Source organism: Pholcus phalangioides, unplaced genomic scaffold (genome assembly GCF_987345545.1).
Source record: "Pholcus phalangioides strain wild (caught in Gottingen) unplaced genomic scaffold, Ppha-v1.0 ptg000016l_1, whole genome shotgun sequence".
Taxonomy (NCBI): Eukaryota; Metazoa; Arthropoda; class Arachnida; order Araneae; family Pholcidae; genus Pholcus; species Pholcus phalangioides.
In genome coordinates, this window is record NW_028301609.1 from 5,372,117 (window position 1) to 5,397,744 (window position 25,628).

At 34.4% G+C, this 25,628-nt stretch overlaps 1 protein-coding gene across 1 annotated transcript; it reads right to left on the minus strand.

Moving 5' to 3' along the window:
- Window positions 1-18,127: 18,127 nt before the first annotated feature.
- On the minus strand, window positions 18,128-23,363 carry LOC149074918 (tectonic-1-like). The gene is made up of 2 exons (XM_089245866.1): window positions 22,501-23,363; window positions 18,128-19,524 (listed from the first exon to the last, which is right to left on the minus strand). Exons 1-2 carry the CDS (start codon window positions 23,207-23,209, stop codon window positions 18,293-18,295), a joined length of 1,941 nt encoding a protein of 646 aa, XP_089101992.1. The 5' UTR covers window positions 23,210-23,363; the 3' UTR covers window positions 18,128-18,292.
- Window positions 23,364-25,628: the final 2,265 nt, after the last annotated feature.

Genomic DNA, 25,628 nt, shown 5'->3' on the forward strand with positions numbered 1-25,628 from the left:
ATCATAACTATCAAAGGTATATTCTATTGATGTGAAAGTTATAAATAAATATATATTAAGTTATAAAAATGCATATTGTAACCACAAATCAACTTAACTACCTGCAACTATGAAACATCAAATAATGACGTAAACCTCCCAGAGATTTTAAAGATTGCATTAATATGGCAGAAAATTGCAAATAAAACGGGAAACCTAATAGAATATGCGTATGATATGCAGAAATTCTCATAATTAGCTTCCATCAGTGCAATAAAAATAAAGTGTGTTCCAAAAATAATAAAGCCAATTCAATAAGCCAAAATAATAATAGCAATATTCTAGTAATAATAAAATTTATGTTCTTAAACTGAAAAGTCTTTTTTTTATTAGAAATCTCTGAGTGCACAGGATCAAAACAATAATAATAATTTGACAAATATCTGAATTTTTTAATGAAAAAAATACAATTGACTCTTGCTAATCTAGTGCATATCAGACCAGGGTGTGCCGGATTACCGAAATCACAGGATTACTGAGTCAATTGAAAATGACCATTTAAATAATATAAACTTCTGTGCAAAGACATGCATAGTGACATGTTTTCCTCTTCTATACTCAAAGAAAACCTGCCTAAAAAAATGATAGAGTACCGGACAGGCCGAATTATCATATAGATCAAATAGTGGAATCAAGTCCTGTCCTAAAATGATAAAGCCACTCCAACAGGCTCAAGTCCAATTATATTTTCAACATCCAATAAATTTTCCATTCTTTATTATGTCAAACACTCATCCAGGGTTTGTAATGTGAAAGGTGTATTATCCTGTTAAAATTGAGCAGTGAAGCCATTTTTGTATTCAAGAAATGGAATTAGGCACTGATTCAACAGTTCCCAATATATCTGAGCATTCTGATACAGCAGCTAACATTACAGCTACACCTCTCCACTAGCATTGAACGCACCCCAGACGGTTACACCTCTGCTTCCTCATTGGCACTTGAGATAGTTTAGTTCTTTCTTTCTGATATCGTTTGAATAATATTTTGATTCATCTAGATTGCCCAAATTAAACTTTTTATCACTTGGCAATCCATGGCGGAATATTTCGCCCAATGAAGTCTTTCGTATTTATGATGCTCTATAAGTTTCAAACAAATAAGCATTTTGCACTGACAGATGCATTTACCATGCTGAAGAATGCGATGAACTGTAGATTTAGATATCTTCACATCAGGAAAACAATGTTATTTGGAGAGACTTTGTGTAGAATTACACTTTTATGATGTTTAGTCAACACAGAAGGACAACAACCTTTAGTCTTTCTGGTGCCATACAGTCCCTTAAATTTCAAATTGGAAACTACTGCACAGGATCAGATAAATTGCAACCTCTCAAGATGACAGCCTACTCCAATACAATTCATCAATTTGTTTTCATTCTTGAGCTGTTAAATTTTCCTCGACTCATTATGAAAGAAATTCTAAATTTAATGAGATAAAACTATGGAGTTCCTCTCTCTAATATAATAAAACCGTTTTTCCCTCCTCTTCAGTCTAGCAATATTTCAACGAAATTTTTGTCTGAAAAAGATTTAATACAAACTATAGGTATGGGTGTTATGTAATAGCACTTATCAAGATAAACTTATATTCAGGAAAAACCAAAAAATACACGTGGCCCTATCGTTTGTGGGACACACCTCAAATTAGAAAGGATTGGAATGTATAAATATTGATCCTTGTTTCAAGTAAAGATTCAGATTCATACTCAAGCTTCGAAATTTAGCAGGGCAACGCTCCTCTTTGAGAGTATTATTATTGTTTGTCGTTACAATTCCTTTCAATTTAGGCTATCACCTATTGAACAGTGTACGTAGAGTCTGCAGGATTTTGGTTCTCAAGGTGTACGTCATGGCCAGCTAGCAATATTGATCTATGCTCTTTCAGTGATTTTGAAATGGCTCTCTACTAGACCAATCTGGAGAGCCACAGATAAACATTCACTTAAGCAAGGGAGTTGCGGGTGGCACAAGTTTGAGAATCCTATTGGCGAAGGGCTATATTGTGTAAAAATAGCTTCCCTGATATCTTAAGTAAGACACATAGATGGATTCATTAATGACCTAGAAAAGATTTATTTCTTAAAAGAGAAGCCTCTTTAGATTTCTTTAAAGAAAGAAGATTTATTTTTAAAGAGAATATATGGTAATAAATAAAAGTGTGAAGAAAGATGCAATGTTAAGAGTCTTTATTGAATTTCTACGAGAAATTGGTAGACTTAGCATGATTTTTTTTAACTTCAATAAAACTATGTACTATCCACGTTCAATTTTTTTTTTTTTTTTTTTTTGCTGCTGCTTTATAACAATGTAAATCAAGTATGATTTCACTGATTCAAGTGTACATAAGAAAATTTTACGAAAATGAAACTAATCTGGATAATTTAAGATATTGTTTGGACAAGTAATTTTATATGCTTAGACGGGGAAAAGAATAACGCACATTTTTTAATACATTCATAGTCTCACACACTATTTGAAAAAAAGAGAAAAAACAAAACTAATTTTGATCGATTACAATTTCTTATTTAAAAGATGTAAACACGGCCGTGTTTTACTTTTTATACATAATACTTGTGAGCAAAAATGAAGGCCTGAAATGTGCCTTATCGATAAGGCTAAACAACTTTTTGTATTAAAAAAAATGAAGAGAAATGACAAGAGTTTTTTGTAGGACATTTTTTGTGCATAGCAAGATCTATGGAAGAAAGGAAATTTGCAATTTTTTTGTACTCAGGGTCTGCATGCTGAAATGTACGAGCTTTTTTCATTTTTATTGTTTCATTGGTATCGACTTTTTTTTCCCTTATATTTTTTTTTTCTTGGCTATCAAATGTGAAAAGAATCATTCGGTGAATAGAGTAATTAGAATGTGAATAGTTTTTAAGAGTTAAATGAGAACCCATATAAAAAGAATTTGTTCTTAAATGAGTATGCAGCAAATAAAAAAGGGGGCCTGATTGGCAACAAAATGATACACTTTGCTGGATGAATAAAGTGGGCCAAAATGAGGTTGTTTTGACAGCCTGTATTAACGAATTCTGCCACCTGACAATGTAAAAAAAAGCTAAAATTGAGAGACGAAGGAAAAAGAAACACCTTATTTTTTCATAAATTTAGACAGGAAATATATATATATATAATTTTTTTTTTTTTTAGAAATCAAAAAAAATAAAAATAAATCTATACTTGCTATCTTTTACATAACTAATTACCTGTAGGGTTTCAATCATGTTTCATATTTGTGTAACAAATATATAAAAAACTACTTGAAAATTGTTAAAAATATTCAGTGAAAACGATTCTTTTCTACTCTTCAAAAGCAAATTAAGTCTCATTATGAAATTCATAAGTGATTGTATGCCATGAAGATCAAAATTGCAACTTGTTCTTTGGACGAAAAAAAAACTATTGAACTGGCTGGGAATAGAGTTCTCCCTCGTTTAACGAGACTTACAAAATCTCTCAATGTTTGTTAAAATATCATGTAATAGAAGTTTTCTTCTGGTATTTTTGTCGGAGCAATGCAGGAAAGCATATATATGTATACATGTGAGTGAAAGGTGGCAGAAGAAATAAATGAAACCAGTAAAAAAATATATCAAGTAGAATTCACTAGTTTAGTATGTAGTAGTTCTTCGTTTTCAATGAACTTTTAAATGTTTTGCTATGCTTTGTAAGCCGTGTACTTGTAACGCTACTGCTTTTCACTGTTTGTGTATAAGTGTAAGCTGCAAGAATGTAGTAACATTAGTACATAATCTGGAATTTCTAGCTCTTGCTTTTTTGGGCTTCCACTCGCGCAACAGAACAAAGGCATTTCAGAGCTTAAAATTTTATTATCGCTAGAAAACACAGATTAATAAATGATTATTTTGGTTGATTTAACAGAGGAATAATTATCCCCTTGCTTTTGTGATTCATATAAGTAGCAAAAATCCTAAACATCCAAAAACGAAGTTTCTGAGCTTGTTAACATCGGAGCTCCCTCAGTGAATAATGTTATGAATCTGAATACTTTGGTTAGACGACAAGCACTATGTAGCACCAGATGGAAAATAAGCACATGAAGATTTCTTTGATGGCCTATTGGAATCTGCTTTGAGTTGTAGATCTTGGGCCACCATACATAATCTCTCAGACTTTCTAGGCCTTGTACAGTACAGACCTATCAAGTCTATAGTACAACAGAATAAACAAATTTTCTCTAATTTCAATTTCTTTTACCTATTATTTTATCAATCTTCATATAGAATAAAATATGATAATTTCATGTCAGTCAGTGATAGAGTATGAAACATAATACAAAGCCCATCCAGAAAGCATTGTTAGGGTATTAAAAAAATCCAAATTATTTTATTACTGAATAAATCTACATTCTTTAATGTACTTCTCTACGTGTTCACTTTGTAAATTGAGACGCGTCATATCTTGGCACTAATTGTAGTATACCCCCCCTTTTGTTGAATTCTGCCACCTGCAACTTAAACTAGCTCTTTTGGACATTTACCTTAACCTCATCATCACTTTCAAACTTGGCTGGCAAGGAATTTCTTCAGATGAGGAAACGAATAAAAATCGCTTGTCCAACTACCTTGTCCTAAATGTTGAATATATAGAGGGTGACTGAAAAGTTCCCAGCAAAACGACTCAAGCAGTGATGTCGTTATTCATTCAGTATGTGGTCGTGCGTTGTCATGCACAATACCAGAAATCAGTAATCCACACATTGTGCACTTTAACTCTTTTAGTGTCTCACAGTAATCTACTGTGTTGATTGTTGTGCCTGTTCCATAAACACGAGTACAAAGCCCACAACAGGCAAAATGCCCAACAACGTGGCTGAGAAAAAGATGCCCATAACAAATATGGATGTCATAATATTTGTAAAATACAGCAACCAAATTAAAAATACAATTACAATAACTAGAAACAATATATATATACATGTTAAAATATACTTATGGGTGTCTTATTCTAAGTATTTATATGTTCTCGATTTACTACCTCCAGGGGTAAGCTCGACCAATAAAAAATTTCCCATAACGTCACTCATTGCATTCTCTCTAAGTTTCACTAACCTGACGATAAATTTCAAAAGGTCGAACACCTCTTGCATTCAAAAACTTAATCACTGCTCTTATTTTACAACTGGTAGGTCAATCGATTGTTTTAAACATGATTACTGATGTGCAATGACTTGAACCATTTGGTTTCTTTTCGTTAATGTTTAAACTACCTTGTCTTCAAGTAGGAGAAAGTAATTATACACACATATGCACGACTTTCCTATTCTAAGATGTGCTGGAGATACGTGTAGATGGTACTTACTTTCTTTATGATCTTGAAACACAAATAAGAATGTTTTGAGAAAGAAATAACACATAAGATCACAGATCCTGTGTTGTTCACAATAAATGCCATCTTCACATGCTCTGTACATGTAAAGATGAATCTCTCTTAAGTACAAAACTGGTCAAAACATGAATGTTGTCCTCAAAACTTTCCTCAACTGGATTTGTTGTTGGCCTTTATGTCAAATAGCATGATTGGCTCAACTTGCTATGTGAAATTCTGGAGATATCTACTAATTAAATATTAGGAGCAATACAAATTCATAATTGCAAATAAATTTATTTATTTCTTCACTGATAAAGCAAGTTTTAAAGAAATTCCAGATGATGTCTGTTTTTATTTTTTTTATATATATAAATATCTATTAAAAAATTTTATGAAGACTAAATATGGAAGTATATTTGAATTCCTAATACATATATCTTTTTTTTTTTTCTTCATAAATTGAATTGGCCGAAGTTCTTTCTTTAAAATTTGAAGCAAAAAAAATCAAAGATTGAATGCCTCATAATTTTGACACTTTAAATTCACTTATTTATATATTTCTGCAAATCCTCCTGTTACAAAATTTACAATTACATTGTGATTATTATTTTTTTATTTTTGTGTTGAAGTGATTTTGATCGACATTCAAATGAAAATACTTCATATTTTTTCTGCATAAACTGTGATAGATGCTTTGAAAGAGCATAACTAAAATTTTAACTCTGAGAACCAGTTAGAAGTGATTTTTATATATATACTCGCTTATTTTCCCTTGGATATGTATTATATATATAATGTGATGTGTAAAAAAAGAAAGAAGAATTACGTATAGAAAGAAACTGCAGTTGAAAAGGAAAAAAATGTCTTTACAAATGTGTTATAGGTTATGATTGAGTTGAATTCAGCTTCTTGCTGTGCTATTATAATGTATAAGGAAGCACTTTTAAGAGATCAAAGATGTTTTTGACATTCTTTTGAAAAATGCTAAATTTTGTGGAACTATCTTTGTGGAACTAATTTTGTGGAGTATTCAATTAATAGCTGTGTGCTTGTGGCCATTTTGACATCACAATTAATTTTTCAATTATATTGATTATGCCTAATTTGATCTATTGCTATCTATTTGCTATTAGTTTCTATACAGCTTACTCAGCAAGTATCACTCACATTTGGGTGATCTTTGCAAACTTAAAGAATTTAAAGATTTTTGTTGATAATTATATTTTAGTTCCGTGAATCAAAGATTGAGAAAACCGGATTAAGATTGTAAATTTTAAACACAGCTATGTAGTTATGAACATTTTTGGCTATATATGTAGGTCACTGTCACAGCTGAAAGTGATTTTGTGAAAATGACTGGTCACTTTCTGGTTTCTTGCCAACTCAGGTAGTCAAAGCTTGTAATCAATTATTTCTCCTTTAATATGAGTGATATGGCTTTTTCTTAGCCCAATAACATCAAGAAGTAGACCTTTTCTGTATATGTATATTATACTGAAGTGAACTCGGAAGAAAAGTCATCTGGTCTCTGTCGGGAATCGAACCTAGATGATCTTGCTAACTGGTAAAGAGGCTACCATATACACCACTGAAGACCCCCCCCCCTTTCCTAATGTCCCATCTGTGGGGGCCATATCCTGAAGTTAAGAGAGGCTACTGATGCCTCTACTCCAGCACCTAACATTGTAGTGCATGGAATAAAAAAGGTAAAAGGTCATGTCCAGTGTAGTGTATACAGTAGCGCATTTGCCCAGTTTTGCTGGAGGACCTGGGTTTGATTTCCAGCTAAGACCAGGTGATTTTTCTTCCTGAGTTTATCTTGACTTATAATACCCAGAACAGGTCTACTTCCTTAATTCACTGGAATTCATAGTTGAGTTGATCTCTTTTACTTCCACTCAAAGTTAAATATATATATATATATATTACAGTGAAACCTGTATGAAATGGAATGTCAACAGACTGAAACAATATTCTGTTTCGCAAAGTTTCTGTTTTATAAGGGTGCAAATCAAAGCACTAATCATTCAACAGACTATATTTTGATTCCATTTGAGACAGGTTTCCGTCTAATACAGTGTCTGTCTTAGACAAGTTTCACTGTATTGTTATTATCGCTGTATTTTTGATAATATTGCATAGTTTTGTTTTTAAGATTGAAATTTTCATGACGCAATCACTGAAATTTATATTTTCATCACCGATTAAGTAGAAAGTTTCCCCCAGCCAGATGATAATGTAATCTACCAGGGTGGTTTGAGACGGAATCTCTACCCATGCTGGACTTACTTTTTTTTTTGCTCTTCCTACTCATTCCCCCTTCCATGCCCCTCCCACATCCTGCGTCAGTGACCCTAGGCAGGAATCTTTTGCAGGCAGCCCCCAAGCTATATTTTTCATGGGGGCCCCTTGTACAGTTAATTTAGTGTAAAAAAATAAGAATATCCCACCCCCAGGTTGGAGCCGTCAGCCCCACCTTCACAACTTATCCCAACAAGAAAAACTTTTTTTTTCAATTTTTATTTTAACCTTTCACCTTGGATTTTCAGCTCCTCCAGAGCGGACAGAAACAATTTTATTTTTTTTAAGTCAATGGGTGAAAAAAGTTCCATTCACTTCCAATTTAACACCCCTCTTGAGCAGCATCCCGTGCAGGTGCAATGGGTTGCATGGCCCAAGAGCCATCCCTGTACTTAATTAGTTTTCAAGGTAAACTCGTCGCCCCCCCCCCCCCTGTTCCCTGCGACAGATGACAAAACGCCATTGTGGGGACCACAAAGGTCAAGTGTGTATTTTGGTTCCCTTGCCTAGTACTTTTTCCAGAATGGTCAGATGAAGGCTAAGGAAAAATTTGGCTTCTTATTTGTCCAATCCCTTGAGCACCAGACACCTTTGAAACAAATTTCTTAATAAAAATCAACATGTCTTTAAAAGATATAGTGATGATGGCTCACCAATGATGTTTTGAGGAAAAAGTTATGTGGCACTATTAAGAATGATGAAATAATTCTGAACCAGAAAGCAGAAAAATATGCTTTAAAAGCAGGATGTATGGTCATGTATATTTCGCACACTAAACAATTGTGTGCGGCTTCCTTTAAAAAAAAAACAGATTTTTCACAAGATCCCCAAATTGCAGTCCTGTCAGCTTTCTGCCATGCTTGCTTTTGGGGGCAACACATAACACTTTGCACCAGGGTGGAAAGTAAGCTCGAGCTGCCTCTGGGTAGAAAGGTCTATCAGGAAGTCACACGTTGATCATAAATCATGTAATATCATTCTAATCTTATCTTTGGTGTACTACATTACTATAAAGGTTTAAAAACATTTTCTATTGCAACGAATATCCACAAACTTGAGTCTGCTCCTACCTTGGCCAAAAGGACCTGTATTCCAATCACAGTCAGATTAAACCTAGAAAAGACTAGTCATTTCACACACAGGGATTAGAGGTTTTTTTTCCACTTCAAGGGAATTATTTTGCCGTGAAGCATGAAACCTTTTTAAAATTAAATATTAAAATAATTCTCTTTAAAAGAGCAGGAAAAATCTGTGTCTTTGGTGCAATTATATTAAAAAATTCCACAGATTTCTTAAAATTTTTCCAGAATTTCAACAAACAAATTAAAATGGGGACACCCATGGGAATTTTTTATATATTCATTTAAAAAACTTGTTATGTTACATTTCAACTGCAGTTTCTTTTCGACAGTATTTAATCATATGCGCAGTAGATAATAATAAAAAACATCCTATGATATATAATATATATATATATATACATATATATTGTAGGAATAGAGCAGTTTACCTCGATGTTAAAATTTGCCTGTAATCCCATTTACTCTGGTTAAAATTCACGGTGTTATGGAAACACATGCGTGCATGTATATATATACATATATATATACTGAGTAGGGAAATATGTTTTCGATAAAATGTGTATCATGTTTTGTTAGAATAAATGTAACTTCAAAAGTATGTAGTGTGCAGTTCATTTTCTTGTATTAACTTCATCGTAAATGATGCATAGAAAGTGTCAACAGAACTTTTTGATTACCACACAGTGATTTTGTGGAAAATAGATATCGACGGCCCACTGCAATTAAATCTGAGTTGATTCCAATTTAGTTCTATACAAAGTGAATATTTAAGATGCATATATTTCAAAACAAAATTTTGAGTTGTTTTTTTTGGACTGGACGATCTATATATATAGTCCTCCAACCACGAGATGAGACTTGGCATGTCGCGTTGGACAACCCTATTCTTTTCCAGAAGCACAAGCCAAACATGAAAGCTTGATCGCTGACAAGTTATTTTCAATGTGCAATCCTTCCACCTGAAAAAATTTAATAAAATCATTTAACATGACCTTTCCAAGTCTCATCTTGGGATTTGAAGAACTACACCTATCTGCATGCGCCAGGAAAAAAATCCCCTTTTCTCCTGCATCAGAAAGTGATTCAGCAAGCTACTATGCTCATCATCTATTTACAATGGGAGCAGCTTTAGGGTAGAAAATCAACCATGTGCAATAATCAATTATGACAACATTTGTCAGGGTCTCACATACCCTTCATATTTTAAACGAGCAGGGTGTAATTTTTCTTAGCAATGAGACAAATATCCACACATATTCACCAGAACTGCAGAGAATTAAGTTGGAACAAATTCTGGCACAATACAACACACCTTCAAAAGGGTAAATCATCTAGATCAGGGGACATATAATCATCAGATAAACTTCTTACCATTCAAAGGCCAACATAATAGTCAGCTGCAGCGTCATGGGCTGCACCAGGGACAACACTGGCGTATGACCGTAAAACTGCCCCCTCCTCCCTCTCTCATTTTTTCAGAACAATATGTGTGTATCACAGGCACCGGAACCTAGGTGCTGAGCCATTTGAGCCCTTCCCCAATGAATTTTTGTAAGAGGGTTCAGCATCCCCCCCCCCTCAATAATTTCTGAAAAACAATGCAGTACACCTTCCCTCTCCAGCGTACATGCTTGAGTCCCGTATATACGGGACGACCAGCAAGTTTCAGCCCCCTAAATGTTTTCTTCATGTTGGTACCTCTGGTTTGTACAAAAAGGCAGGGTGATCAAAACATAGCTAATTACTATCGTCACTATAAATAATGAATGCAAATAGTCTGTTAATCAGGTCTGCTGTGGAAAATGATGGCTTAAATAATGATAAGAAAATCAATTTGATACACAATAATTTTACTTAGTTCACAATGCATTGAAAATAAAACTGTTTTTACGTAACTAACAAGCAGATTATTCTATGCTCAGAGAAAAGGGAGATTTCTGCATTTGTTTATTTCCCTGCTTGTGAATGCAAATGGGTTAAATACATCTAAATGACCAGGCATGACAAATCCCCATGGTGACTAGAAAACCAGTATTAGATCCTAATGGTTTTTACATTCAGTCGCTAAAGTAGAGCTTAAGAATTTTGCAAAATTTTCCAATTTTGTGGCAGTGCATTTTTTGGGAAGGGGGATAATAAGTTCAGAAAAATAAAAAAAAACATTATTTAAGACCATTTTTCTTGAGAAAATACATGCTTGGATCCTAAACAATTTGGCTGGCACCAAATTTTTTTCTCGATTTGTCAAGCCCTGCAAATGACAAAATCACTGAAAAATCTTCAAATAATCCCATCAATAAATTAGAATAGATTTTCTTACAAAAGCCATTTATTTTGTTTTCCAAATTTTTACTGATCCACAATGACACAATTATGACATAGAAATACAATTACAAATTGAACAACACTTTTTTTTTTCCTTCGAAACATGGAATGTGGACTGCAGACAGAAGCGCATTTATAGTGGGTGCTAAGCAAGCTATAGCCCAAGGCGGTAAAATTTCAGGAATTGGCCAAGAAAGGTAGACTAGAATGCGGAGGGCGGCTAAATCTGTATACCCTTGGGCAAAAAACCCATCTGCTTCTGCATGCAGATAAACAATTTTAACTAGAAGAAGAATGTAGTATTTCTCCTCCTCGCCATAGATGAGTCAAGAAATGAACTTAAATAATAAATAACAAGGAACACAAATTAATGTTAGCATCAGACAGGGTTGTAGCTAGAATTTTTCAAGTCATCCCAGCAATTCAAGAAAGGTTGAAAGCCGCTGCCTTCGTAGTACAGGGATGAGATACTTTGAATGCATAGAACGGACAATAATCTATACTGTCAATAGCTATTATCAGCATTGATAACTGGTGCTACATGGCTTGGCAAGGAGTCAAAGACACTAAATTCCATCATGAAGTATTAACACAAAGTCTTGGTACTGCGCCAGAGTTCATTTAACTATACCCACTGATTACCAGGGCCATCTTAAGAGCATCATGAGCCCCCAGGGCCACGTGATTTTTCTGAGGCTCTACCTGGAAAAATTCTTGAAAATTTCAATCAGTTCTCATTTTTATGAGGCCTGGTAGGGCCCATGCTTTAAGACTGCACTGCTGATTGTCGTTATTGGGTCACTTGCTCCTCAATCAGGAATTTCTTATGTGAAAGCTTTGATGAGTACGCTGGGCAAAGATGAGGTTGAACATTCTCGTATCTAGAAAATGATGATGTCTGCACTCTGTGATCATGCACTACTTCAATACTTAATCTTACATGTAACTCGTAAACATTCCTATGCGGAATTTCTAATGAATTGGCACATGCCAGAACATGTGTTCTGAGTTGATGTATGGCCCTAATGTATTTATGTTACCAGAGTAATGCATGTTTCGTTTTATACTGGTGCTGCCACCTGTATTCTATATTTTGACGTGAAAATGGCGGATACCAAAATTTTCATGGTATACTGTCGAATACCGTTATAGCGAAAATCTCGTTTTAACGAATGCTTTTCTAATCCCCCAGGTAAGTTTTCATAGGAACAATGCAAACACCTGGAATTCCTTTATAACGAAATTTTGTTTTGTGATTTCTCCGGTCTCTTGGAGTTCGTTATAATGGTATTCGACTGTATTATAGTAATATGTTGAAGGTCTGCCTACTCTCTGAGGGAATACAACTGCAGGCTATAAAATGCAATTCTAGCTGGTTGAAGTTTTGCAGAGTTAAAGCAGTGGTTTTCATATAACTTGGCTCATATAATTTTTTATATGAAAAAATTAATAGCCGTTCCTTTGCCCTAGTCATAGTTTATCTGTAGATATTGTCCAAGCATAAAAGGACTAATTTCAATGCTTGAAAAAGGCACACATTTCAATATCTCCAGCTAGCAGTGATACCCCTAGGAGTTGCAAATAGTTAGACTTCAACCTAAGGTGAAGTCTGTTTCTGTGTAATGCTTGCTATGTGTAGTGTTGCCATCTGCCATCAATTTTTCTAACTATGAGTGAAGTGTAATGATTGTACAGTTGTAGGCTTGTTGCTCTCTGTGGCGTGGCTTTTTTAATGGGGAGATTGACTCACATTTGCACCTCAAAGTTGGGAACCACAGAAAACCAACTTAAGCTGACCACCACTGTGGCAATGGTGGGGTTTGAACCAAGGTCCTCACGATGGAAGTCCATCACCACAATCACTTAACCTTTAGGTTGCAGGAATAGTCAGAGAAAAGCTGCTCTCAAAATGACGGCATAAAAAATTTCCATTTTTTCAGTTGTCTTTTTCGTGAAAGATGGATAGCACTCAAACGCATTTGTTGAAATATAGTAATACATTGGCTAAGAAAGATAACTCGTTCCGGAATCACGTTCATTAGCCAAAAACTTCATAAGTCGAGGCAATCATTAGCTAAGACAGAAATCTGTCTTCGACAGAATCAAAAAATAGTCCTTTCATTGATTAATGCTTTTATGTGTGTGCACACCTTTATAAAATAGAAACCTGTCTAAAATGGAACAGTATTTCAGTCTTATGACAGTATTTCTTTGATGTTCTGTTTCAGACAGGTTTCATTGTATAATAGAATAAAAAAAAAGTGATGCAAACACAGAATCTGGGTTCAAACCAACAAAAAAGTAGTGATTTGGGAGCAGGCAGGCACTCTGTCATTACTCACTCACTAATGTACAATCGCCCCATATAATACAAGCAAACATGTTAGAGGATAGAGAAATTATTTTTAAAAAAGCTAGAATATGTATATATGGGTCATTCCCAAAAAAGTGTATACAAACTGTTTCCAGAGACTTTATAAAATTTTTTTACAAAATTTCAGAGCACTCTTGTAGTACATATACGGGGTGATTATAAAAAAACTATCCCGACATATGGGCCCCTAACTATCATACCATTCACAGAAACTGAATGAAATTTTGGCATAAGGTATTTTGAGGTATGCGCTCGAGAATGATATGGAAAACAACAGTGTCACTCTAACAATTACGGTTACAGTGAGAAAATTTCGAAAATATCAAATGGCAACACCAAGTTTTTTGTATTGGAATGCGATCTCCATACTGAAAAACACTAAATAGCGTTGGAATGGCACCTGTAGCACGAAAATCCCCGGAGCTAGGCAAGGAAAAAGGACTTTGCCGTGCACCAGAGCATTAATGTTCGTTTCTTCGGCCGAGATCCCAGCCTGATTAGTCCTCCACAAGGTCATGTGGAAAATTTGTGAAACACAATAAAATGCTTTATTTTATGCTGCTTCTCTGTCCTTATTGGTTGTCCTCACTTTTAGCCTATCTACCGCCGGTGATTTTCATGCTACAGTTGCCGTTCGAACGCTATTTAGGGTTTTTCACAATGGAGATCACATTCCAATACAAAAAACTTGGTGCTGCCATTTGATATTTTCGAAATTTTCTCACTGTAACCGTAACTGTTAGAGTGACACTGTTGTTTTCCATATCATTCTCGAGCGCGCATCTCAAAATACCTTATGCCAAAATTTCATTCAGTTTCTGTGAATGGTATGATAGTTAGGGGCCCATATGTCGGGATAGTTTTTTTATAATCACCCTATATATATATAATTTTAATTTTTTTCTATTTCTTCATTTAATTTTCTGTCATATGACATTTCTCAATTTGTTTCAGATATTATTTAAGTTTTTTAAAAACCATTGTTTCTAGCAAAATGTCAAAATCGGGCTGTCTCAGCTTCAAAAAAGGGTTAAACAAAGAGACTTCGAATCACATTTTATATATGTATGTGCCACAGATGAACGAAACAGGCAATAAAATTTTAGAAGAAAAGAATTTTTTTTCTTATGAAAAACTATTTTTTTTGTGTCCCGAAATTTTTCCCATTTTAAAATGTCCACTCTGTTACGGTCGTTTGGGAAATATATTTTTATTCAATATTAAATCTGATAACACTTTTGAGCTCGTTGAAAGGTTCACTTTCAATGCTTGATCAAAACTTTTGGATTTGACTTTTGCAAAACGACTTGTTATATTAATATTCACGTTTTGTCTTTAGCACCCGATTTTTCTTTGTCAGATGCCCACTCTGCTACGTCATTATGATAAATAATTATTTTTTTTCACCTATATCAACATAGAGTGATAGTGCATGGAAATATGCTTCAAAATATAATAAAAGTTTTCATCAAACATTTAAATTCATTATGAAAAAAAATAATTTAGGTTAATTTGTCCATTCTGTTGCATCTTCCAAAAACTAAAGCATCGCAACAGAATATAAACTATGATTTAAAATGACGTTTTCTTAGTTAAGAGGTTTTAAGTTAAATTTTTAATAAGTTATCTATTCATTTTTAACCCTTTAAAACATTCTCCATCATGTTATTTTTTCAGTTAAATACAAAAGTTAAGTAGTACAGATCATCAAAATCTCTGCCAGGCACAGATCATAAGGGAGATGTGTCATAAGGGCCTTTTTAGTGTTGGTACAGGTCATCATGACATTACATCCTGTATTTTATGGGACAGAACCATTGTTTTCATACGTTATTTTTGTTTCTAGGCTCTACCCCCCGCCCTTCAAGTTCACTCTGAATCACTAATGTGAGAGGCATAAATACAAGATTTATACCAACATGAAATTACCATTTAATTTCAACAAAAATTCTGAAGTTAAAGAGAGAGAAAAATCATCCTGATGATGTAATATAAAAGTCGTGTCCACTTTGATCAGATTTTAAATATTTTATCAGACCAAAATTCAAACTACGAGGGATGAAATGCATGTTTTTTTAATGATTTCATGGGGTGAATGTTTTTCAAAGGCTTTATAAAGGAGTTTGTGGGTCACCTATCACATTTTGTATATAATTTTTGAGAAAATAAAAATTTATTAGCATAGCCTATTTAGAATATTTGAGATATTTTTCTCTCCGTTAAAAATTTCTGTGCACTCTGTTATGGGAGGCATTTTTGCAGTTCATGGGCAAAACATTTTAGGAACACTTCAAACCAAGATGTTAAATTATAAACTACCAACCCATTGTCTGTCAGAAATATATGAAGTTTTGATTTTGAGTAGCTAAATATATGTAAAAAATAAACTTTTCTATGTGCTATTTAAAAAAAAATCATAAAAAACCATAGAAACGACAGAAAAAAAATTAATTTTTTTTAACTGCTTTTTTTCAGCATATGTGTAAGAAATAAGCTGATTTCATTATTTTAAGAGGTAAAAACAGCAGAAATAGCAATATTTATCTTTTTACAGTGATATTTGTTTTTGTAACAGAGTGGACAAAATCTATGACTGCCATAAAACTCAAAAAATAAAATATTACAAAATAAAAGTGAAAAATGTTTATAAAATATTAAACTTGAAGTTACTGGCTATAATTTGAGATCAATTTCATTTTGAAAATTCAATTTTTTTTTTTTTTTCATTTCAAAAAATGACCCATACATGTACACCATTAAGAGTATGCTTAAAAAATTTCTTTGAAAAAAAAATTCATATCAAATCAGGATGATTGATCACATTACTACATCCAGGGATGATGGGAGCATGCTGAGGGTGAAGAGACAGAGTTAAAGGGACACACAGCAATGGATTTCAGGTCTTTGTGTTGGATATTTTTCTTTTAATGTTACAATTTAAATGTGTTTAGAATGCAGGGTTGATGAAAATCACGATTTTTTTTATTTAAATCATATTTTTTATTTCTTTAAATAGTGTTTCTATAAAATTTAAATATTGTTTCTAAATATGACTGAACATGATTAAATCCTAAAGATAAGTATATTTTTTAAGTATAGAAATCAGATTAACACAAATTTTTTAGACAATATTGAACTTGGTAAATAAAATAAGTGCAGTCATACATGGAACAAAAATTTATTTATATGCATAGAGAGAAAATTATTGTTATAAAATTTCTGCCAATTTTATCCTCTATCAAGTCCAGGGTTAGTAAAATTTGTGATTTTTTCCCCAAAAAAAATTGTATATACATTCTATTTTTTTTTTTTAATGTAAATTGAATATTTACTCTCACATTTTAAATTAAGTTTGAAATGTCAACTTATTAGGGGTATTAAATAGTATTTATAACAGGAATAGTTCTCACATTTTGACTTATAGACAATATTAAGCTTTAAAGATCGTGGTTTTCAAAAAAATCGCATTAGCATACTAAATTACTAAAAATTCCATTTATCATACCAATGATATCTAAGAACAAATCGTTCTACTTGTATGTTTAAGGCAATATTGAAATTTGTACTTGATAAAAAAAATCCAAAAGCACACAGTTATATGTGCAACTAACGTTCGTTAATTTAATCAATTTAAATATTCTGGTTCTACAAATATTCTGATTCTATAATTATATCACCGTAAAACATCCCCGAAAAAACAATAAACTTTTTTTTTGAAAAAGAACCACCTTGAATGAACAAAATTCCCTATTACGAGCTATGATAAATTTCTCTATGTTATAGCATAATCAAAAAAGCATGGGCAGGGAGAATGAGACTTGTCAAAAATTTTAAGTTTTTATTATGGCTTTTGAAATTTATTTGATATTCACTTTTGAAAAGAAACATATTTTGTTTCCCAACTGTGACAATTATTCCCATTGGCTACTTTCATAAAGCCTGTAGTAAATTTCATTCCAGGGATAAAAGTCTTGTCTACTTATACTGTTAACACTCTCTTTAATGGCTTATGGCTTTATGGGAAAGAAAGTTCTTGGAAGAGTCTTAAGAAACCTCTTTGTCTACAATCGTCTGAGAAAAACTTAAGTAATTTTGCAACCTGACAATTTCCCCCAAAAACCAAATATCTTTATCAAATTTATTTAAATATTAATTAATGTGTAAATAATTAAAATATGAATCTTATTATCTCTTATTTGCTTGTATTACATCATACAAGTTAAAAAGAAATCATATTATTCAAAATTGCTTGAAATATCAAACATATCTGATTTATGACATGAATGTCGCTCTTCACTTGTTAATACAAAATATACGGAAGACTGGATGTTGTGAAGATATTTATTATTCGAGATGCTAATTTTTTAAGGAAGGAAAAACTCATCTCTGCCTCAACCGGGAGTCAAACTCGGGTCCCTCAATTGCCGGACAAGTGCTCTGCCCACTAAGCTACAGAGGAGATAGAGATTTTCCTTCACTAGAGCATATATATGTGCCGAACAGAACCGCGCAATGGACGGTGAACCGATCAGCCAATAGCTCATGGATGACGAAGGAAAATCTCTATCTCCTCTGTAGCTTAGTGGTCAGAGCACTCGTCCGGCAATCGAGGGACCTGGGTTCGACTCCCGGTAGAGGCAGAGATGAGTTTTTCCTTCCTTAAAAGAATTAACATCTCGAATAATAAATATCTTCACAACATCCAGTCTTCCGTATATCTTATATCTGATTTAAATCAGTGATTTTTTTTTAAATCAGTGATTTAAATCGAGCAACCCTGTTACAATGCAGTGTGTTTTACAATGGCGTGTTCTTAGAAAAACTTTTTTTCAGAGAAAAGAGTATGCACCATACATAAAAGCAGCAAAACTTAACTGACTAGCAAGCGAAACATGATTGAGTTTTAAAAAATGACTAGCTGATAATAAAAACGGGTAGAAAAAATCATGAGGCAATCTGAAATCAAATACTGGAAACTTCTTCTGTACACTTACAGCAGGTTTGGAAACATCAAAAAAATGCACTGAAGTTGATGCATACAAATCCTGAAAATTCCCTCTGGTTTTGTCTTGCAAAATTATAGTCTGGGGTGAACCATATTTGAATAATACACCAACAATTTTAAACTGGGGATTTACAAGAGGACCAACAGCTGCATAGGCAATACTGATTTGCAAATCCAAAGTGATTTCGCAATTTTCTCTGCCGTCTTCCTTGATGTCAGTGAGAAAATATTTGCCCTCGCTGAAAATTTCAACCCATTCTTGCCTGCGACTAGCATTGGAGTTTCCAAAGGCACCGACGTATGAACTCGGGTTATTTCCCATCAAGATTTCATAAATTTTTTCTTTAGCTGCATTGCAAGAGAGAAAAGAATTCCTGATGAGACAACCAGTTTTCATGTTTTTCCCGAAGACGACAAACCTGCGATTACCACTGCAGTAACCATCACTACTCTTACCTATGACTGACAGAGGTTGCAAGCCTTTAACGGAATTGGCTATAACTGTATCACCGTTATCTGTATTATTGCTGGATGCTTCGATTCCTGTTCCAGAAAGAACTGGGTATCCAACCCGATAGCCTGGATTACCACTTCGTTTGATAACGAAGTTGGGTTGGGTTTGATTCCACATAAAATTGACAGAAAATTTCTGCAGCAAAACAGAAGAGTTTAAAGAGAGCGATGTCATGCTGACACTTAACTGTACACTGTGCAAACCATTTATACCACCATGGACAACGTCATAGTGAACAATGTTAATTACATTATAACACATTTCAGATTTGTTGTCATAAACAGGTGATGGAATGTTCTTCAGTGACACACATTTCTCATCCGCATCAGCGTGATTTGTAACATTGTTCACATCACTATCAGGCAGAGAATCGTACGATTGAAAACAGAAGTCTGCATATGAGGTAACAGATAAAAACGGTAAAGACTCACAGCTGTCTTTCAGGTCGTGGATATTACGAACGCATGATGAAGATGAGTCCTCCATGTAACGAATGGGTTTCACACAATCACAGTGAGCTCCAAAGCATTCTGAGGGCATGCCTGTTTTAACAATACAGACAAATGAGAACATCGATCATGAAAGGAAAAAAATGTAAACATAGGTATAAAAACTGTATTTTTGTGCCAATCTCCCTCAGAGAAAGAAATGCAGACAATATGCAGCAGTCTACTATTTCATTTTGAGAAATTTATATTTTTTTTAATGTAAAATCTATAGATTATCCTCTCGCAGGAAAACACTGTATTTTGTTTCAATTTTGTTTCATAACAAGACATAAAATTATATTATACAGCGAAACCTGTCTAACACAGTATCAAAATATAGTCTGTTCAATGATTCATGCTTTCATGCTTTGATTAGCACCTTTATAAAACAAAAATCTGTCTAAAACAGAATATCATTTATTATTTCAATCTCTTGATATTCTGTTTCGAACAGGTTTCAATGTATATGTACAAGTGGATCAGATGAAAGCGGAACAGGCACCACAAAATGAAACAGCATAGTTTATTTCAAACATAATCTCCAAATCTACACAAGTACTTATCCTACTATTTCACCAAACAGTGAATAATTTGCTCATAGAAGTCTTTTGGCTGAGATCGGAACCGGTTTCGAACGTTGGCCATGACTTTACTGTCAAAAAAAAGAAACCGTCCAGTGTTTTAAGTGGATCAAAAATGTGAAAGTCACATGACGTATATCCAGACTATAAGTTGGTTGTTCCACCACTGTCAACAGAAACTTTGCCAACGTTTTCTGTGTATGAGCTGCTGTATGTGTACTGTGTGTTGTCATGCAGCAAAACCACTCCAGAGAACAACAGCCAAGGTTGTTAGGCCTTATAAACTGTGCAGGGCATTGCAGTACTGAGCAGCGTTGATCATTCGACCATGGTCCAGGAACTCGACTCAATGCTCCTTGAGCACCTGGATTCAAGGACATACACAGGATTTGAACTAAAGGGGGGGCAGCTCATAGATACTAAATAGATACGTCTGTGCTGTGTACCAATTACAATTATATATATATATATCCCTCATTTTTTACCCATAACGATTGTTTCTTTTCCAGCTATTTTCTAAGTAAGTGGTTCTCAAAACGTCTTATTCGCAGCTCCCTTAATCCTAATAGATGTTTATCCACATCACCTCAAAACTATCAAACAAAGAACTGCTTTAAAGCACTGAACAAGAAGCACACAATAATATAGCCAGAATGACATGGAACCACTAAGAGCCGTGGCCGATTCTGTGAGAACCACTGCTCTACTAGAAACTTACTGTATTTGCTCACGTATTGGACAAAGTATGATTTTGGAGATCAAAATAAAGAAAACTATGTTAACTAATGTAACTCCTTATTTTGTTTGTTCACAGATAATGGTATAAGCGCAGTTGCTCTCTGGAAACTACCACAAACGAAAACAGGTCGAGTGTATGTGCAAAACCACTATAGTAGTCCTGCACATAACTTGTTTTTACATGAAATAGCTTTGATGTGGCATAGAATGTACATATTAAGGCAGGCAAGCAACCACATATTTTTTTATTATCTTTCATGTACTGTGACTTCTCCTTCCAAAGCTTCTTGTGTGACGATCTCTGATCCGAGATCGCACAACGATCCTAGATTGTACGTCTCCCAAGGAGTGACGTCATCTTCCTCACGTAGATGTACATTTTTTGGCTATGCCACTGCACTGATGCGGAGAGGAAAATTCTTCCTAGTATGCAAATAAGCCTAGATGGCGCTTGGAGCACTTTAACTCGTATAAGAAGGTGTAGTTCCTTCTTACTTGGCTGCATTTGTGATTTGTTTGCGTGTGAGCATATAAGAGTTCTCCATCTTTAGAAGCGATCTGCCAAGTTATTGCTGAGATCTCTGAAAAATAATGGTTTGAATTTGCCCCTTCTCTGAGGATCACCTCCACCAGAAGTTGCCTGTGACGAGTTGTCAGATACTCTTCTCGTTCTACTATGCTAGACTAACCGACAGTTCTTGAACGCTCTTGCTTCGTCATCATTAGATGGACTAAATCTAATATCGAAAGCCTACGCATCCATCGCCACTGATTGGAACCTATGGACTCATCGTCGTAGATCATTCATTGGCACCGAATGGCATCTATGGACTCATCATCACCGATCTTTCATTACCACTGACTGGAAGACTCGTCGTCGACCAGGAACCTACAGAGTCATTGCAGATCGTTCTTCTCTGCCGATCGGATTCTACGATCTTGATCGATGTCGTCGTCACCGACCAGACCTACAGACTCATCGGTCAGTCACTCATTGCCTTTGACTACTCGTCACTGCTAATCGAAAATTCTATGGTTTCATCATTATCAACTGGACCCTACAGACTCGTTGTCAACTACCCATCTCCACCAAGTGGATCCTACTAACTCATTGTCACCGACCATTCATCTCCATTGACCGGACCCTACAGACTCGTTACTACTTGTAAAGAGGACTGATTGTTTGTGGACTCACCTCGACCCCTTCGAATTCCCTGACTCGTGAAGAAGTACCTAATAAATTATTTGTTCATTGTCAATATGTCTTTGTCTGGTCACTTGCAGCAATGCAAAAAAAAACGTTAATGCAATGAAAAAAAATGTTGCACTTGTTACAACTCTTCTTTTTCCCTCTCACTCCCCAAAGCATCAGCCTCTAATCCGTCGAGTATATTTGAAAAGCAGCATTTCATGAATGAATTAGATATCAGCTCTCAAGGTATACTCTTCCATGCAACTGGCTTCTGTGTTTCCTTCTGAAAGTTATCAATCGCTTATTGATATCAGAAACTCAGTTGTGATGTGACTATATTGAGTGGCGTGCAATATAATAAAAAACTCAACAAATCCTCCGCTAGCGCAGGTAGGATGACCTAAGTTTTTGAAGAAGTGGAAATTGAATAAAAAACCTTGTCCTTTAGGTGAGTAAATACTGTATTTCCAGAGCATCTCTCATACAATTGTTAAAAGTGACAACTGATTTCAAACTTACTCCAAGGATTAGCATCGTCATCAGTTTTCTTACTATTCAAAGGTACAATATATAGCAGGTCACCAACTTTCCTTGGCTCGGATTCTGACGTCTCATCTGATTCATGCGTAAAGGACCATGAGAAAGTTAATCCTCGGCGAATCGATTCCATATCGAGTGAGGTGTTGAACGACGGGATATTTTTGAAAGTCAATCTTTCTTTTATATTATCAACTACAATACAGAACATTGAATTATCCTTCACAGTCACGCCTTTGTACACCGTATTGTTTTTATAAAATATGTTTTCACGGTAACAGTACCTCTTGTCAGTGTATACATTACTGTCCGTGGAGCAACTGGTGAAAACTTTCATGTCCTCATCACTGCAATCTTCATCGCAACAGCAATTAATGTCACAGGATTGGGCGATGAGGTCACATGAACAAATGTTCTCGACAGGAATGTGGATTTGTGATTCTTGGATATAGTGATGAGGTGTAGTAGTAATTTCGATCTCAACAGTTTCAGTGACGGATTCAGTGTCCGTGGTGAAATTTTCAACATAATCAAGATCAGTCACAGCAGTTATATTATCGTTGGAATCTGTGGAATTTGAATAAGGTTCTGTATAATATCCCGGTACATTTTCGGTTTTGATTTGAAGCGGGAAGAAGCAAAGAATGGTGTAAATACCGAAACCTGTAGAGTATATTTTGAATATTTCCATTTTCTTAAAACTAAAAAAAAATAACTCATTCAATTAAAGATAATTTTTATTATCAGCATTCTTTAAAAAATAATAATAAATATATATTGCAGCAATTTTCTTTCGTCATTCGATTAATAATGAAATTCAAAGTCAATATCAATTCATTAGGGATTCAAACGCGTGTGTAAACAAAGGGATTGTTTATATCTCATTAAAACTTCAGATAAGGCATAAATCGTTAATTTTGTACCATCATTCCGCATCAGTTTCAGCGTAAGGGGCCCAGCAGACCATACTTTCTTAAGAAAAATGTGGGTTTTGGAATCTAAAGGCGCGTATACACTAGTGCGCGGATCATGCAATGAAAGCATTCGCAATTGGTTGTTCAGTAATTTGTATGGTGTTGTGAACGATTCTTGAGCTGTTTTCACTGAACCCACCTAGAATCGGTTTTTTCAACGAACACAAAGGGAGTTTGTGTACTCACGAGTGGATTAGAACCGCTGCAAGATTGGCTCGCTAGTGTATAAGCGCCTTAAAATACGCGAAAATTGTTGAATGTAGCAACAAAAAAACATGGCAAAGAAAAATTTTCCAAAATTTATCAGTTGCGGGAATTGAAGCGCTACCACAAATCGCTGCATAAATGCATTCTTCGAAGAGAGACGTCCACTTAATATGAGATACATTGTCATAATTTAAGCAATTTTATAAAAATTTGAGTAGGCATCGATTTAATTATAGGAAAAATACCGAAACATTTTTATTAAAAACCTCGAGATGGCCAAAGGGTCACCCTGGGTGAAGGACACCCCAAGACCTCTCTCATCGTGACCCGACCCAAAGAAGAAGAAAAAAAGAGCGGAAATCAGCTTTTGAAGAACAGAATCACTATATCCATTTTAAGAATACCACCGTTTGCTCACCAACAGCTGATTCCGTATCCGTATACTAAAGTGTGAGGGGACGGGAGAGTAACCTCTTCCATTCAAAAATAATGCCGATTCTATTGTGAAATCCCCTCTGACAAAAAAAAGCAACGCTTCTGGAAAAAAAATCTAAGGGCAGAGAAAAGAAACCTCTCACCTTGCACCAGGCTAAGTAATAAAACTAACCAGATCGTGTGAACAATTCATTACTTTCGAGGGGATGGAAAATTTGTTATATTTTTCTTAAGCAGTTCTGGTTTAGAATAATGAACTTCTTTAAAAGATAATCCGAGATAAAATTTAGAGAATAATATCACACACAAAACAGGAGAGAATTCTGTATTCATATCATTACATTATTTATTGCTACATTTTATAACATCACTACAAAAACCAATCTTACAATCGCGCAATACAGCACACTCTTCATTTATAATCAACACTTTGGAAGATAATTTTTTTTCCCATAGATGTTTTAAAGCCACGATTGTCTGTACATTCTATTCTCTCAAGAATCAAAATCCTCTCTGCTTCTTTCCATAAATGTTAAGCTTTTCATGAGCAGAAATCAATAACACTATAACACAAAGCATAGCAGAGAAGACAAGAGATTTTTTCTTTTTAAATATATATTTATATATATTTTGGAAATAGATGACTGATAATTTTTATTTTTTGCCTTATTCACTTTCACATTTTAGGCATGCATTCAAACACACACGCACACACACATATATATATCCACACTATAATTTCAAGAATAACCTCTGAAAATTCGTTGAGCTATTGATTTTTTTTATTTGCAATGGTTGAGCCAGCCGTGTTTGCATATATACTGTATAACTACAATATGAACGCGTACAGGACAATACACATTTCCAATTATCTCATTACCTACCACTCATGTTCATTGCAGCATGCACATAATGCCTGTACAATAGTCACTCATTGCTGCAATGACAGCATAATTGTTATTCTAGTGTGAATATAATTTGTTAATTGGCAGGAATAGGTAAAATATTCTTTCTTTCCACCAATCTTTAAGACTGGGCCCATATCAGTTTTGTTAATAGTACTTTGAAGTCAATAAACAAGCATGCCAACAAATTCATCCAAATTCCAGAAGTCCTTGTAAATATTCAAATTTACTGTGATCAAATATTCACTCCTAAAGAGATGTGCAAATATCCTTTTCTCATAGCCAAATGCTTTATAAGACGAAGTATGAGCACGCATTTTCTCATATCAATACTACAATGTTCAAATGTAATGGATGGATGTACAGCTTGTATTTTACATCTGCAGAACCCATTTCAAACAACACTCTTTTTTTCTTGGCATTGATTCTCATCGAGAAAATACATGTTTGAGTTTGGAGGGAGCATGCAAGATTCGCCATGCAAATTTAAAAGTAGGATAAACTCAGCACGGAAATACATACCATGCAACAAACACTCTTCACATTTTTTCATATACTACAAAAAATATTCAATGCTTTAGCAATCAAA

What these genes read in the sequence shown, in the direction of transcription:
- LOC149074918 (XM_089245866.1), bottom strand. Translation starts at nt 23,209, where the DNA reads ATGGAAATATTCAAAATATACTCTACAGGTTTCGGTATTTACACCATT. An exon ending in TGACGATGCTAATCCTTGGA is followed by an intron (nt 19,525 to 22,500) that starts GTAAGTTTGAAA and finishes TTGTTAAAACAG; the next exon opens with GCATGCCCTCAGAATGCTTT.